General features: G+C 39.2%; 1 protein-coding gene across 1 annotated transcript in view; it reads right to left on the reverse strand.

Annotated features, from left to right (window-relative positions):
- Positions 1 to 361: 361 nt before the first annotated feature.
- DPP4 (dipeptidyl peptidase 4) overlaps positions 362 to 15,318 on the reverse strand; it is a 109,354-nt gene continuing 94,397 nt past the window's right edge. Inside the window, exons 24-26 of the mRNA XM_072612156.1 lie at positions 3,828 to 3,900; positions 3,501 to 3,574; positions 362 to 1,736 (exon numbers count right to left, since the gene is read on the reverse strand). Of these exons, the coding sequence (XP_072468257.1) occupies positions 1,635 to 1,736; positions 3,501 to 3,574; positions 3,828 to 3,900 (249 nt within the window). The 3' untranslated portion in view covers positions 362 to 1,634. The remainder of the gene's footprint in view (positions 1,737 to 3,500; positions 3,575 to 3,827; positions 3,901 to 15,318) is intronic.

Raw genomic sequence — 15,318 nt, forward strand, 5'->3', positions numbered from 1 at the left:
GCTTCCACTAATCATTCTGTAAGCCAAGCCCAGCCTTAGGCACCCAAGTACTTCAGTGATTTGGTCTACATGCATAATGGGTTCAACTGTTATGGTCTCATCAACCAAAAATTTATCCCAGACCAGTTCTATAACTCTCATCCAACTATGCTGTCATAACTACACAGTTTAGTTCTGTAATATTTTAATATCTGAGGCTCATAACTATGTTACAAAATCCTAACAGCTTCCTGGAAAAAGATTAGAAAGGGAGTATGATGATAATAACTCTTAAAAAAGAAAAAGGTGATTTCTCTAAGAGAGCATAGCATGTGTCCATGTACAAAAAGCAGAGAGAATGGGGTATGCAATCAAAACAGGGTCACTGATACCACAAACTGCTTTATTACATTACAAATTTGGTGCTTTGTATTTAAAAAAAAAAAACAGCTCAAATCTTTCCATGTATTTAATAGGTAATCTGGAAAATGTTAACAAAGCAAAGCAGAGCCTTCCAGGGTAGAAGTGGCCACATGCCAATATGATTTAGATCTGATTAGGGACACATACTCATTACCTCTGAAATGCCAAAGACATACTTATTAAATGACGAGGGAAAATTTTATAGTCTGGTGAACAGACAATAATGCATAACATTCTACTTATTTCATAATGCTCAAAGGGAATCTAAGATGGCTAAATCGCTCCTTAATTAAGAACATCAAGGAAAGTGATGAAAAATTCAAATTGATGCAAGTACTTCCTTCAAGTTAGGATTTGCAACACAATTAGGTTTCATCTTTTAAATGGGCAAGTTGATGGGCTTCCATCCAAGTTCCAAGCTGCGTCTCATGTTTGAGAAAGGCCTTTCATTTATGAAACATTACTTGTAGTTTTGTTTTTTTTAACACATTAAAAAAGTGGTGGTGGAGAAGAACCTTTTCCACAGATCTACTTGTTTTCATAGTACCTATAACCACAGAGATGACAGAGGCGTGCTCCCCATTATTGGCAATTATTCCAAACCCTCCAATTGTTTAGAACCCATGCAATGATTGTGGTTTAAGTTGGGGGGGCAGGGCAGGGGAAACCTTTACAAATCCATTTTCTTTCCTGAGAAAAACCGAGCAACAAATACTAGGGCCAGTCTCTACTGTGCATCCATAATTAGCAAGGTAGCATATATTGGGAATGAATCTTGTTTAGGTAAAGCTCCCTTTGCAGAATCCTTCCTTCTCCAACTTCACTGGACTCCTTTTTCCATTGTTTTAACGAAGATTCACAGTCTTTGCACGAGGCCAGTTGGGGACAGGGGAACAGGCCAATGATCTTGTGGAAATGCAGCACATGAACAATTCATATTTCTTTTTTGTTTTAGCAGATGACATGTAAATGATCTGGATGCTAAACAAAATCCCACTGAATACATCCAAAATGCTGCAATGCAATATAGTATGTTGGCAAGAAAGAATTCCACTTAAATGTTGACTTCATGTTGTATGTATGGAATTCAGGAACAAAAATACCCTTACATTTTTTGATTTGAGTTTATTTTCCCCAAGATAGTTATACTGACACAGTGCAGTTTTGGGTAATGAGAAAAAAATAGCTATTTAATAAGCTAAAAAAGAAATACAGAGTGAGACACTTGGGTGCTAGGAGAGAGAAAAGCACTGTTTTAGGAAGTGGCTCATGTGAGTATATATATGTTGGTGTGCTGCGTTGCTCCCAATGCTATGATTTTCATCTGTGTACCACTAAAATAAAGGGGAGGGGGAAGCATCATTAGTAGTCATTATACAAATGAGTTAGTTTAGCCTATCAAAAACCAAAACAAAACCTTGGGGTCTTAGTCCTTTTGATTTCTATCCTTGACAAATCTGAGAGTGATTGGAAGGGGATATCCAGTCTCTACCCCGTCCCCAAAGCTTTATTCTAGGGAATGCCATTCCTGCTCTACAAAAATCCAATGCTCATAGCCCAGAAGTCCTGAGAGCCCTTCTTGTGAATTTCACTATGTGACTCTGAAGGACATAAAGATGAAATAAAATAGACAAACTGACTTTCCCTTTTAAGTCACAGTCAATCTTAAAGTATAGCCCCCCCTGGGAAATGATGGGGCCCAGTTCACCCCTCCAGTTTCATGAATTGCTATAAACATCGTTCTTACTTTCTTGTCAGGTAAAAAAATATCAGTGTTAAGAAAAAGTGTTAACGTTTTGATTTTACTCTTTTTTTTTTCACATATACACCACCAAATGTCTAGGGGGAAAAAGGAAAAAAAAAAATCCTGAGGTTTTACCTACAAGAAGTCAACTAACTACTCAGATATTTGGAATCTGGGGTTTTGACAGATTTTTTTTTCACTTTCCATTTGGGTGTTTGACATTGTGTAGACACAGTTTTACACCCGGAACAGAAATCCCTTACATTGAACTGCTAATAAGTAACATTACTTGGTTAAACCAAGGCATAATTCATTGTTGGGCATCCCTATTTATCTAGAGGAACTGATTCATTTAAATAAAGATTTGGCTGAACCAGCATGTCTTGGTTCTTAAAAAATTCTCTAACAAACCAAACATACCCCAACTCCTACAGAGACCACCACCCAACAAATTGCTAACTCTTCTTGAAGATTTCTGCCTGGTATCAAAATGACTGTTCCCCTCGTATAGAATGTGTAACATTGGAGCGGAGTGCCGACTAAAGCAAATATGTTAGTATGGGGTGGAAAAAGACAGGCTTTTCTGGCTAAAACATACAGGAGAGCTGCATTTTAAAATAAATATATAGAGTGACATAGAGATCTATGTATATCTTTTTTTAAAATCTGGAAAGCCCTAGTACAGCAAATGAGTTTGACTTAATACACAGAAACATCTTTCTGTATAGGCAACAAAGGCTCAAGCCGTTTCCGACTTTACAAAACAAGTCTAATTGCTTATTGCCTGTTGTTGTTCAACAAAAGATAACATGGCAATTTCACAAAACTGAAAAGTGGTGATTATTAATATCCTACTGCTGTGATAACTGCTAGTCATCTATACTGAACAGAAATGGATTTTCATATTTTGATCTCTGTTATTACTGCAAGTCTCACTTCAGAATGAAGCTGCCACACATGTACCAGATAAGTGATTAGATTTCAATGGGAATCAGGGGAGATAGTAAGGAATCAGGGGAGATAGTAAGGAATCAGATAAACAGAAGCCCTGGGACTTGGCATTCTGGGTAGGGGAGTTGTGGCAAATTTATAACCCCTGTTCCAGTTTCTTGTTTCTACTTTGTTTATGGTTGTTTTTACCACTTACTTCAGGCATTTTCACTCTGTATATGGCTCAAGGACCTCTGCCCTCTATCTCATAAAAACAGCATCAGTGCTATCTCTTTCCCATCCCCTGGGCTTCCCCCAGTGAGGAGCTAGGACAAAGGGCTTCTAAGATTCCTGGTACTTCTGGAGAAGTGGGATCTGTGCTGCCTCCCTCCATCCAGTCTATCACTAAGAGCCTGAACCATACCATTGCCTGGAAATCCACACCGGCCTCCACGAGGGCTTTGGAGATCTGGGCTGACTGCTGAAAATGAACATTATCTGCAGGGGGGAGATAAAGGAAACACCAAGTCACAAGTGCTCTTTCTTGTCCACTTCTTTGAAACTGAAAACAAGTCAAAGAATAAAAGGACTGTCTGAAGTTCTAGTTAGCAGAAGACAAGTGAGTTGTGGAAAGCAACACTGTTTTATTGAAGTAAATGTAACAGTCTTGCCCCCTCATGCATTTGTTTTGTCAGTAGTGAAATTGCAAACCTGTCTGTGATACTAAAAAGTCTAATTAACTGAAACTCACCATCTGCTGTTCCATGAATAAGGAGGTACTCAACTTGTTTAAAATTTTCAGCTCTGTTCATGACTGCTGAATTCTGGAATTGGGGAGAAAAAAAAGAATGTCATTATTCAAAAAAGGATCTGCCATAAACTGATTTTTCACTTCAGTTTACAAAATAAAATGTTTTCAGCTGGGGCCCCCTTTGATACAAAATAGAGCAAGCCGCTATTCAAGCAAATGCTGTCTAGATGCAAGGCATAATGCACAGGATGCCCTCCTCCGCCTGGGAAACATGGGATTGGAAGTGGAGGAAGCCGCTGCTTCCCCCCTGCACATTCTGGAAGTGGGCACCTGTCACTGAGAGGCAAGGATTCAGGAAAAGCCACTTGAATCATCACTCCAGGTTCAGCCGGGCGCTGTGCGTTAGCACGGGGCATAGGAACATATTAGCAATGTATGTTCCATGGGCTTCTGCCGCTGTTCAGCCAAAAAGTGTATCACCATGGCAACTGGGCATCACATGGTACCATACATGCTACATTTCAAAGAGCCTGTACATAGCATTTTCTGCAACTAAACATACTCCACAATATGCCATGTGAACTTTGGTCCATATTGCTATACTCTGAATGAAAAGCAAATATTACATGTTTCAAGAACAGATGTTGAGAACCTGGGGAAATACAATGGATGAAAAGTAAAATGAGACACTGGGCAGAAAAGGCCGGATATGGCCTCGAGTCTAACAGTGAGATAGCACAGCCTGATTTCCTGGGTAATGGGGAAAGAAGATTATGGCAGTTGGTTGTTGCCAAAGAAGCACTATGAAAATAAAGAACTAATTTATTGGAGGAGCCTCAAGTTCACAGAATTCTTATTTAAACTGCAAAGCTGGAAATCTAGAAGAGAGGAGAGGACATAGGTCACAGGTATTTGGAAGAGAATGACGTGGGTCCCTTGGTCCAGATTCCAAATCTGGAAAGGCACTGACTTTCCACAAGTGCTGTTGTGTATGGATTCACAGGGTAAGGAGGCAAGAATCTTGCTTCCCAAAGTCTTGATCAAGAAAATCTAACTATGGAAGGCAAATTTATGAGCCAAACTGGGGAACAAGTGGCCACAGGAATCAGTAGCAATGGAAAATCTAAGCTAAGTTAATCCACAGCATCTTGCCAGATCAGGAGCATCTCTGATGAGCCACAGACCATGAGAAGGTCAGGTTTTGGAGTTATCACCAGTTCAAGCCCTTTGAGAAAAGAAGATTTAATCAAGAAATCTTACAGAAAAATCACTGAATTCTAAGTCCAAAGATCTGGATTTCAACCCTAGCTCTGTCACTAAGCAGACCTTTGATAAGTCACTGATCCTTTATTAACTTCTGCATCCTCATCAGGAAGAAGAGGGAACAGATTATATCTGTGGTTCTTAATCTTTTTGATGTTACTGAACCCTTTAGTAGGCCAGTGAAACCTATGGACTCCTTCTAGGAATAACTTTTAAATAATAAAATGTTAAATTTGAGTTAAAATTAGTCAAAATAAAGATATTTTTCCCTCATCCAAGTTTATCTATCCCTGAAATCTACCTACAGAGTCTAAGTATCCTGGGTTAAGAACCCAATCTCTAAGGTCTTTTCTAGTTTCAACATTCTGGGATTCTATGAGGTCATTAAATTCAAGAATTTTCAAAGTGACCAAAAGTTGATCTCTTATTATATTAGTGATTTCATTTTTTTGGACTTGACCTGTGATTTCATTGGCATAGGGAGCTCTTAGTGAGGAACTCCCTCTACCCATGTAAACTGGTCCCTACTCTGCAATGTACAGTCTTAGCAATTTGAGGAACTGAGAGGTTAACTGATTGACCCAAGATCTCAGATACTGTAGTCATACACATAGTAATGATTACAATATAAACCACATCTCACTATACAAATGCTTCTGATTTAAATTAGAACGTACTTATTCATGATCTTTCAAAAAATTCCCAGGACTCAAAAAAAAAACAAAAAAAAGCACTATTCTTCATTTTCATTTGAGCAGCTAAGGTACCAGCTAAATCATCTTCTCTCTGAAGTTTAGTATCTGGCTTGTCCACTTTGGATACAAACATGGTTTTCAACCTTCTATTATGTATAACAGAAGACTGACGCAGAAGCAGAGCGTCAAACAGCGTTATCCATATGAATTCCTCAGGAACTTCGACAACAGCAATAGTATACTGGCAGTGGAGCCATTTCTGGTCCGTGCAGTTCATAGGCTCATAGAATTCAAAAAATTGGAAGGAACTTGGAGAGTATCCAATATCTGGGCACCTTTTTTTAAGGTCTTATGGACCTCTTTGACAGTCTGAAGAAGCCTATGAACTCCTTTTCATATGTATGTGTTTAGATATATCCACATATATATGTATGTATGCATGCATGCATGCAACTAGGTGGCTCAGTGGATGGAGTGCCTGGCCTGGAGTCAGGAGGGTTGATCTTCCTGAATTCAAATGTGGCCTCGGACCCTTATTAACTGTGTGTGACCCTGGGCAAGTCATTTAACCCTCCTTGCCTCTGTTGCTGACATGTAAAATGAGTTGGAGAAAGAAATAACAAAACACCCTAGTGTCTTAACCCCGCCTCAAAAACAAAAGCCCAAACAGAATCCCAAAGAGTCAGACACAACTGCAACTGAACAACTACTTATTTATGTATATGTATATCATATATACATATACGTACATCATATGTATACCATATATATCATATATATGTATATCATAAATATATATGTATATTTTACATTTCTAATAGAAGGAAATGCTAAATTTCAGTTAAAGGTTAATGAAAATTAAAATGGATTTTTTTTTTCTCATTCACATTAAAGGTCCCCTGAGATCTTCCATAGACCACTTGATTTCTTTTCTCTCATTTTGCATATGAAAAACCTAAAAATGAAAAAAAAATGTCCAGAGAGAATTTTGAAATGGCTTATCCCAAATCACATGGATAACAAGTGGCAAGTCAGTGGCTCAGACTTTCGGATGGCAAATCCAGGTTTCCATGTATTTAATGTCTACTGTGTGCACAGCATGGTGCTAGGTCCTAAGACCATTGAACTCTTTGCTGATCTGCTCAGAGAGGTTACTGGAAGTGTAGCACTTTGAATTTTACTAGTTATCTGTCTCCTGGCTCAACTGTGTAAAGTAGACACTTTCTTCTGCTCTAACTTAGGAATCTGGTTCTTGAGAACTGGTCAATGGTGATGAATGAATAAAAGTCTGGGAGGTCACTTCACGTTATAGATGAGGCTGGGGCCCAGAGAACTACTGCCTAGATAACCTCTAAGGTCTAATTCTGGAAATAGTTAACCAGTGGTCCACTACTGCTGCCATGGAGCACTGCCATCTTTATGTGCTCAGCAAGTCTCAACTGAATCTTCTTCCCATCAATGGATCAATAAATTCTGTACATGACACAATGCCATCACACCCTGCTGCCTAGGTTTGCCAAAGTGCAGCTCCTATAATTGCCACCACTGGCACTAGATAAACTATGAAGCATGGGCTTAAAGCCAAGAGATCCGGGTTCTAATCTTAACACTATCTTTGAGGTCCTGAGTAAGTCACTTTGATTCTCTGAGACTCAGTTTTATTAATTATAAAATGAAAGGGTTTCACCAGATGCTCAATACTAAGATCCTCTTCAAAACAATGTATCTATGAGTCAACAGATCTATAAGATCCTCTAGTCCAGAGTTTCTCAAAGTGTGCGGTCTTCAGACTTTCAGTGTAATCCATTTACAGGTGAGTAGTTCCAAGCTTCTGGCCAAAATCTAATTTCAGAGACTGTGGGTTTTTCTTTTCCAATATTTAGGCTGAGGCAAAAACAAGATACCTTGTTTAACAATCAACAATATGATTAGACAACTCTTTGTTCCTTTCTATTGCCTGAAACCCAAAAAGTTGTTGGTAAAAGGGGAAAAAAAACTTGTGGGATTCAAAAACTGTGTAAACAGACAAATCAATTTCCCCAAAGACTTTCCTTGCCTGTTTCACAGTCACAAACTGGAGTTGTGTACAGTTGGGCCTTACATGATGGCAATCCTATCTTAATGTACTCCATCCAGAACTCTTATAAGTTTTCAAGGGGGTTGACCTATGGGACTCTTAAAACGAGACCTTTCCCACACACAAGATAATTTTTCTGTTCTGCAAATCAAACTCATGCCCTTAAAAACTCAGCTCTGCATTTGGTCTCGAGCTTTTCCTCCCCTAAATGAAATCTTTCCAATGGCTCCACGTTTGTTTTTCCTGGTAGGAACAGACTGCTTGAACTTCTCACAAATTCAGTCCATCCTTACCTTGGCCTATGAACAAGTAAGACACTCCACCATGTAGAGTGGTACCTAGCAAAGTTTCATTTTATTCCCTTGTCTCAAACACTGAAGGAAGTAAAGCCTATTCCTGCAAACTCCGAGAGCAACAAAACCAGAAAATATCCCAGCAAGCTCCAAACATACTAGCTGGGAGACACAGAAACATACAGGGCAGTTAACATGGAATGGAATAACTACTGGAGTTTGGAACAAAACAATTTCTGGTGGTTGTTATATGTACATTTTTTTTCTTAAATGGAGTGAATGCAGGCTGAAAGAAGACAATTTTTATAAACAAGTAAAACCCTGAGCCTAAGATAAATGTTGTGATGTACACACTGTAGCTGTGATGAACTAGACATGGTGAGAAATGCAACATACTGAGAAAAAGAGGAAAACTGTGATAAAAGTGTCACGACGCAAATTGTTTTACATTAACAATATTACACCACAAAGAAAGAAAGACAAATACTCTAATACAGCAGGAGGAGAGGAAAACAAAAGCCTTCAATGTCAGGATGAGAAAAAACTTCCTCTAAAAATATAGGCTGCCATCAGTTCACTAACAAGGGCAGTGGGAGAGAACATTCTTGGGTTGGAGACCTTGTAGAATAAACAGGTGACAATGGGGCAAGAGGCCCTCCCTCCAAGCCTGCAAAGCAAAACAAAATCTCTGGCCTCATGACCCTGATGCACATGTGCAAGTAAACCTGGGTTTCCCAGCCTCTGCAAGGACAGGGCAGTATCTCCAAATGGAGATCTGCAGAGCCATTCGCTATGAGACTGGGGATACTGGCATCCAACTTCACTCTCATCGCTAGAGTGCCCTTAAAAGGAAAATGCAACAATAAACGCGACTTACAGGTGAAAAGGATTTGGAAAAAAGACTAAAAAAAAAAAACTGCCTTTATTTAACACAGGTTGAGATCACAAAAGAACAGCTGGTTATTCTCATGAGTAACCAGAGTATGATTTATGTTTGCCTGTCATGAAATGTCATGAGTTTGAGCCAAAAGGGTTCTCAGAAATCACCCAGTCCAAACCCCTCCTTTGACAGATGAGGAAGCAGAGGAAAATTCACAAAAGCAGAAAGTAGCAAAGCTGAGATCTGAACCCAGTGTCCTTAGACTCCAAACCCAGAATTCTTTCCACATCTCAGAACTCCTAGCTCCCTGTCTAACTAAACTGCATTCTGAAATAAAGTCAATGTTTCAAGTCAGAGTCTAGGTCATTTCTCACCAATAAATGTAAGTGCATAAGTGAAAGAAGCACCATGTAATAAATGGGTAAGGATATGGATGGCAGTACAGTTGGCTCAATTCTGAGGATAGAAACTTCCGGGGAGTATTGGTGCCAGCAGCAGTCTGGCAAAGAGAAGTGGAAAGTACTGGTCCAGTGGCAAAACCAATTCAACAACATTCACTATGTGGAACTTTTCATACAAGCACTAAGAAGAACCATCTGTGGCTGCTTGTTTGATCATGCTGGTTCATAAGCTATCTTCCAACAAATGAACCTTTTTATTTATTAAAATGTAAGTAAGAAAGCAGAGAGAGCAGAAAAAAGAGGTGTCTTTTAAGCCCTCTGTAGCCAATGCAACATGTGGACCACTCTGGACACATTCTTCTTGTAATAGAAGCCAGAACAATCTTATCACCTAGAGTACATCCTACATATGAGATAACTGCCAGTGAACCCACTGAGTTGTCCCAGTACTTCAATGTGTTATTAGTTTGAGGTTCTCTGCTATGCCCTCTTGAGGGGCCAACATTTCTAATGAAGAAGCACTCCAAAGTTCAGTGTGAGAATGGGTACTCTGATCTTAACCTTCTTTTCTTTTTTTTCTTTTTTGCAAGTACACTGATGCCACAACAGAGGCAACAGAAGATATTTAAGAATAACTGAATTTACCCCAGCACATCCCTTGCCCTGATTGTTTACATGTATCCAACAACTGCACCTCATGGGATGTGGCTGAACGGTTACCTTTCACAACCAGTCAGAGGAGACTCAACCTTAGGGCTTGCCGAGCATAACTGGCTTCTTTAAAGATCACACAGCAGTCAACATTTTATCAGCACTCAACAAACAAGTTGAGGCTTGGCTTAAATCTGAAGGTCTCTCTCCCTTTGGCATATTCTGGGATAATAGAACAAATGTCAAATCAGTACAAGATGGCATATTTACAAAATTGCACCCTGTTTTGCATAACCTAACGATGCAGCAGTTCTTAAGGATTGAACATTTCAAATCTGCTAGCAGAAGATTGCCAAATCTATGACTGTTTCAAACACTTGCCAAAAGCCTATCAAATTCTGAGCAAAATGCAAAATAAATCTCCTCTACAAGTTAAATCAGTCCCTTCTTTGTGTTCCAGGCTGCCCTTTTCTCTTGGCTCTAGGGATGAGCCCTAGACTTCATTTCAGTTGGCTTTAAGACCTAACTTCCTTGTTTTCTGTGGGTTCCAAAGTCAACACTTTCTCTAGATTGATTCTTGACCCTTTTTTTGCCCATTCTCTGGTCGTTCCTGCTTTACAGTCCTTTTGAATGATCCTACTATATACGGGGCCAACCTATCCAACCATAAACTTAACATTATCTTTCCATTATCCCTACAACTTGGAATTACCTCCTGCCTGTTTCCATCTAGCCAAATAGTGTCAAACCAAACTTAAAATCCACGCCTTCCATGAAGCCTTCTCTGATAACTCCCAATGATCTCTCCTCTTCCTGACTGGCTAGAACACTTATTATAGGTCACACACACTCTGACTCAATAACTTTGATTCAGTTGGCATTTTAATCATTCAATATTTATTAAGAACCTATTGAATGTGGAAAACTGTTCTAAGGCAGTAGGGAAATAGAAAGTTTCAATAAGACATCATTACTGCCTTCATGGAACTTATAGTCTTTTCTTTACTATCTTAATATTTAGTAGTTGTATGAGTGTAGATTTTACCTTTTCAACACGACTATCAGTAACTTGTAGGTAGAAATCATGCCATATACTTGTTTTTATCTCCCTCAACTTAGCACTCAGTAAATACTTGAATGAATGGATATATGTCTATCTCATGTCAATATATTCTGTTCAATGACTGCACCAAAGATGGCATTGCTTTTTATGCGCACAGATATGGGGGAAAGGGATCAATGAAAAATCAATCATCAGACCTTTCATCATTGGATTCAAGTAAAGAATCCCCTTTAGTTTAAAGTTACACTTGCTGTTTTTAGGGCCTGACATTCTTATGACTATTTCATTGGCTGAATGATTGCTTTGCTTAGCAAACCATTGCTGAGTGTTGTATGTCTGTTCTATTCCATTGCTGCTGCCCAGGATTCCATAGTGATAAAATATCACTTCAACTGGTATTTCCATATGTCCATACTGCATGTCTGTCCTGAGTATAGTCACTTCACCACAGCTACCCAGTAAGAGCCATTCATCTCTTCTGGTGTCAAGTCAGTAGCCATGTGGTCAGCACCTTGGAGAGAAGCACTGATATGCTTGTGCATACATGCTAAGCTGAGTCCCAGGTGTCCATTGAAGAGTTATTCTATCATGCTATCTGGTATCAAGCATGCTAGTACCATCAAAGCCACTCAAAGAACTGTTGTTTGCCTTTCCTTATTTTTACCTCTCACCATATGTAACTTGGTTCCATTTAAATAACTGATAGGGAGAATGTTTAATGTCCTTCCAGTTCCCATTCTGAAATGTTAAGTGGAACTCTTATTTCAAAATATTTAGTTTTCCTGGTAATTTGGGCTTCCTCCAAAGGCTTCCAGATTTCGATTATGAATGACCTTATGGAGACTGTTTTTCATCGACTCATCATGTCTAGCTAAATATAACATTCGTCCCTTCTTGGCTATATCAATCTAGATGCAGTGGCCATCCATCATATGTGGGGAACCTCCAGAGTAGAAGCAACAATGTAGAATTCTCTGGATAAGTGAAAACTAGAGGTTGTTCAACTTCATACTATCCAAGTCTACATACCCTGTGCGTGCTCAATAAAATTTGACTGACAGATTGAGTGGATACAGCCAAAAAATAGGGAAGTGTGTTGTTTTCAAGGCATCTTCCCATGGCCCACTCAGATACAAGGTTATTGAAAGACTTCAAAAAAATTCCCTCCCTATTTTTTTTTAATTTCCAAAAGGGAGACATAAGAGGAAATAAGGAGAGGTAAGAATTCAGAGAGAGTAAAGGTCACAGGAAAAAAAAGGAGAAAAGAGGAGTGTGCAGAGCTAAAAGGGTCCAAAGGGGCAGCTGGGGACATTGGAAGAAGCAGCTCCCCCCAATATATCCCTGCCAGAAACAAAAGCAGATTCATTTTCAAAAACAAAGAAGGGCAGTTTTATTCTGATGCCTGCAGTGCACCAAAAATAGGTATCTAGGTTCATTTTTTCCACACACAGAGGAAGCTATTTACCACTGTGGAAACAATAATTCAATCAATATATTTGCATTACTTTCCCCTGCCCACCTAGCTACCACCCTCCCACCCTCCCAAATAAATCTTCTGAGTAACACATTGGGAACCTTTAGCTCCCTGGTACTGGCAGTTTTAATGTGTCCGTTGCCAGCAATAGATGTTGTGCCAAGAAAATCCGACTCCTGGCGTGAAAGGATTAAACAGTCCTCTGGTGCCATCTGCGCAGTGAAGTGAGAGAATGACTTTGTGCACCCAGTGTGCTCATGTTACCATTGGCAGCATGAGAGTGACTCCTATTTACATTGCTACCTAACGCAGCTAACACGGGGGGGGGGGAAGGGATGTTGGGGGGGAGTCGGGGTTTAAGGGAGAAAGATGAAAAGCGTCACTGCCCAAGTGAGCCTATAGGAAAGACATGGAAAAGAGAGACAAAAAAAAAGCATTGTTGGAAAACTAGCCATCAAGGCAGCAGAATCCTGGGTGACATAAGTGTCCTATCAGCCAACATGCAGAACACAGACACCAAAGAAAGCCAGCTAGCCCTTCAGGACTCCCTGCAGAATTAAGTTAAAGGATGCACACCAAGGAGCATGTGGTCAAAACCTTTTTTCATATACCACCATGTTCCACATATCTGCTATAGACACTGGTAATTCCATGGCCAATGCATATATCTGAAATTTGTGTAATTTTACATATTCAATAGTATTCTGTTAATAGACTTAAACTGTAATTTGATATTTGCAAAAGCATCAACAATAATCCCTCAGAATGGATGTTTTTCAGAGTTTTTTTAGGCAAGGACAGAGCATGAGCAAGATAATTCTAGTTTCAAAAGGGGAGAATCAGTTATTTTCTTATACACTCATTGCCCTTTGATAAGTCAGTCACTTCATGAATCATTACATTACAGCCACACAGATTACCTGGAAGGGTCCTTAGAGACCAACAAGTCCAAGCCATCATTTTTCAGATGAAGAAACTCAGGTAAGGAAAAGTTAAATGACTTGCCCAAGGTGCCTTAAATAGTAAATAACAAGGCCAATATTCGAACCCAAATCTGCTGGCTCCAAAGCCAGTACTCACTCTTCTGGACCACAGTGCCATGTCTTGGTCAAACAGCAAAGATTGCAAAACAAGCCTTGGCAGCGCAAGCAAATGCAAATAAACAGAATTAAGATTGGGCACTTACCTCACAAAGTCAAATGGTTTTCTTTTGTTTTTAGCCTGTGCTTTGGTCACATGGTTCCCAAGGTCATAGCCATAGAGAGGATGTTTACACAAGATAACAGATACTGCTCAAGGTCCATGTATTAATCATATAAAGGCAACCTATCTTTTAAAGTTCATGCACAAGGTTTCTTATTATATAGAAAAGGCAAAATAGCAATGACAAATTAATCTTTCTGTGGTTTTCCTCTTGCTCCTCAAAAGAGGTCTGATCTTCTTCTGCATATCATCAATTCAAAGATGACTTACTTTGCCATGTGGATTCAGAGAGCTTACTAACAGGAAGAGGACGAAGGAATGTGTCTAAGACACTAAAGTCTGCAGTTCTCATTTTCCAATAGTTTGATCTGTATCCACATGTGCATTTCAAATAAATTATTATCAACCAAAAGGGAATCCTGCTGCTATGGACTGATATCTACAGTAGGATGGACGTACTGATGGTAGATGTGCCCCAACCATACTCTGAACTCTGCAGTCCATCTGCGAAACAACCTGCCAGTTGGTTCTCCACCATCAGGCTGCCAGCCTGTTTGATGCCACTAAGCTCAACATGTTCAGTTCAGGGGCTGTTTAATACATTTTCATGGGCACTGCCCATCTCAGTCTCTCCTAGTCAAATTATTGTGCAAGAAAATGAAAGCCCAGCTGTATAGCTTCTCTGTAGATGTAATCGCTGGATCATAGAATTCAGAGCTGGAAGGACTTCGGAGGCCAAGTAGTCTAACTCTCTTATTTTACAGTCAGATGAGTTAACTGAGACCCTGCAGAGATGAAGTGACCTGCCCCAAGTCAGAAAGGTAAGTAAGTGACAGAGGCTGAATTCGAAGTCAGTTTCTCTGGCTTCAAAGACACCATAGTCTTTCACCTGTACTCCCCTGCTACAAAATGGTGCATGTTTGGTCACAAGTAAAAAAGTTACTGCCTCTAAGTCTATTTTGTAGGCAGCTTAATAAGGATGCTAGATTCCTGGGAGATTCTACAAATTGCCAAAGGTTTAAAGAGCTTTCTAGCCCCTGAAGTAATTTAACTCAGTGTTATTTTCAAAATTAAAATTTATACAATGAAAACACTTGTCTATCTACTACACGTTTTCAAAACATCTGAAGGCCTCAAATGAAGGCCTAATATTTACGTGTTGTTACTCCTCTTACATTATTAAAATATTTTCTTTATTTAAAAAGAAAAATTTTAATTTTTTTTAACTTTCTGCTTACTGAATGCAAAATAACTTTATGTAATTTCACACCAATCTAGGAAATTATCATTATTAAATTCAAAAATCAAAACAGGAAAACACTTTAAATATTAGCTCCTAATTATACTGGTTCCTGATATAGTTTGAAATGTATTTGACTCTGACCAGAAATGCCCTTTCAAATGCTGACACATACTAAAGGAAATTCTCATAGAATAGAATGGGAGGTATGCTATGCTGGGTTTAAGTATAAGATAAGGATTCCAATTGTA

Source organism: Notamacropus eugenii, chromosome 5 (genome assembly GCF_028372415.1).
Source record: "Notamacropus eugenii isolate mMacEug1 chromosome 5, mMacEug1.pri_v2, whole genome shotgun sequence".
Taxonomy (NCBI): Eukaryota; Metazoa; Chordata; class Mammalia; order Diprotodontia; family Macropodidae; genus Notamacropus; species Notamacropus eugenii.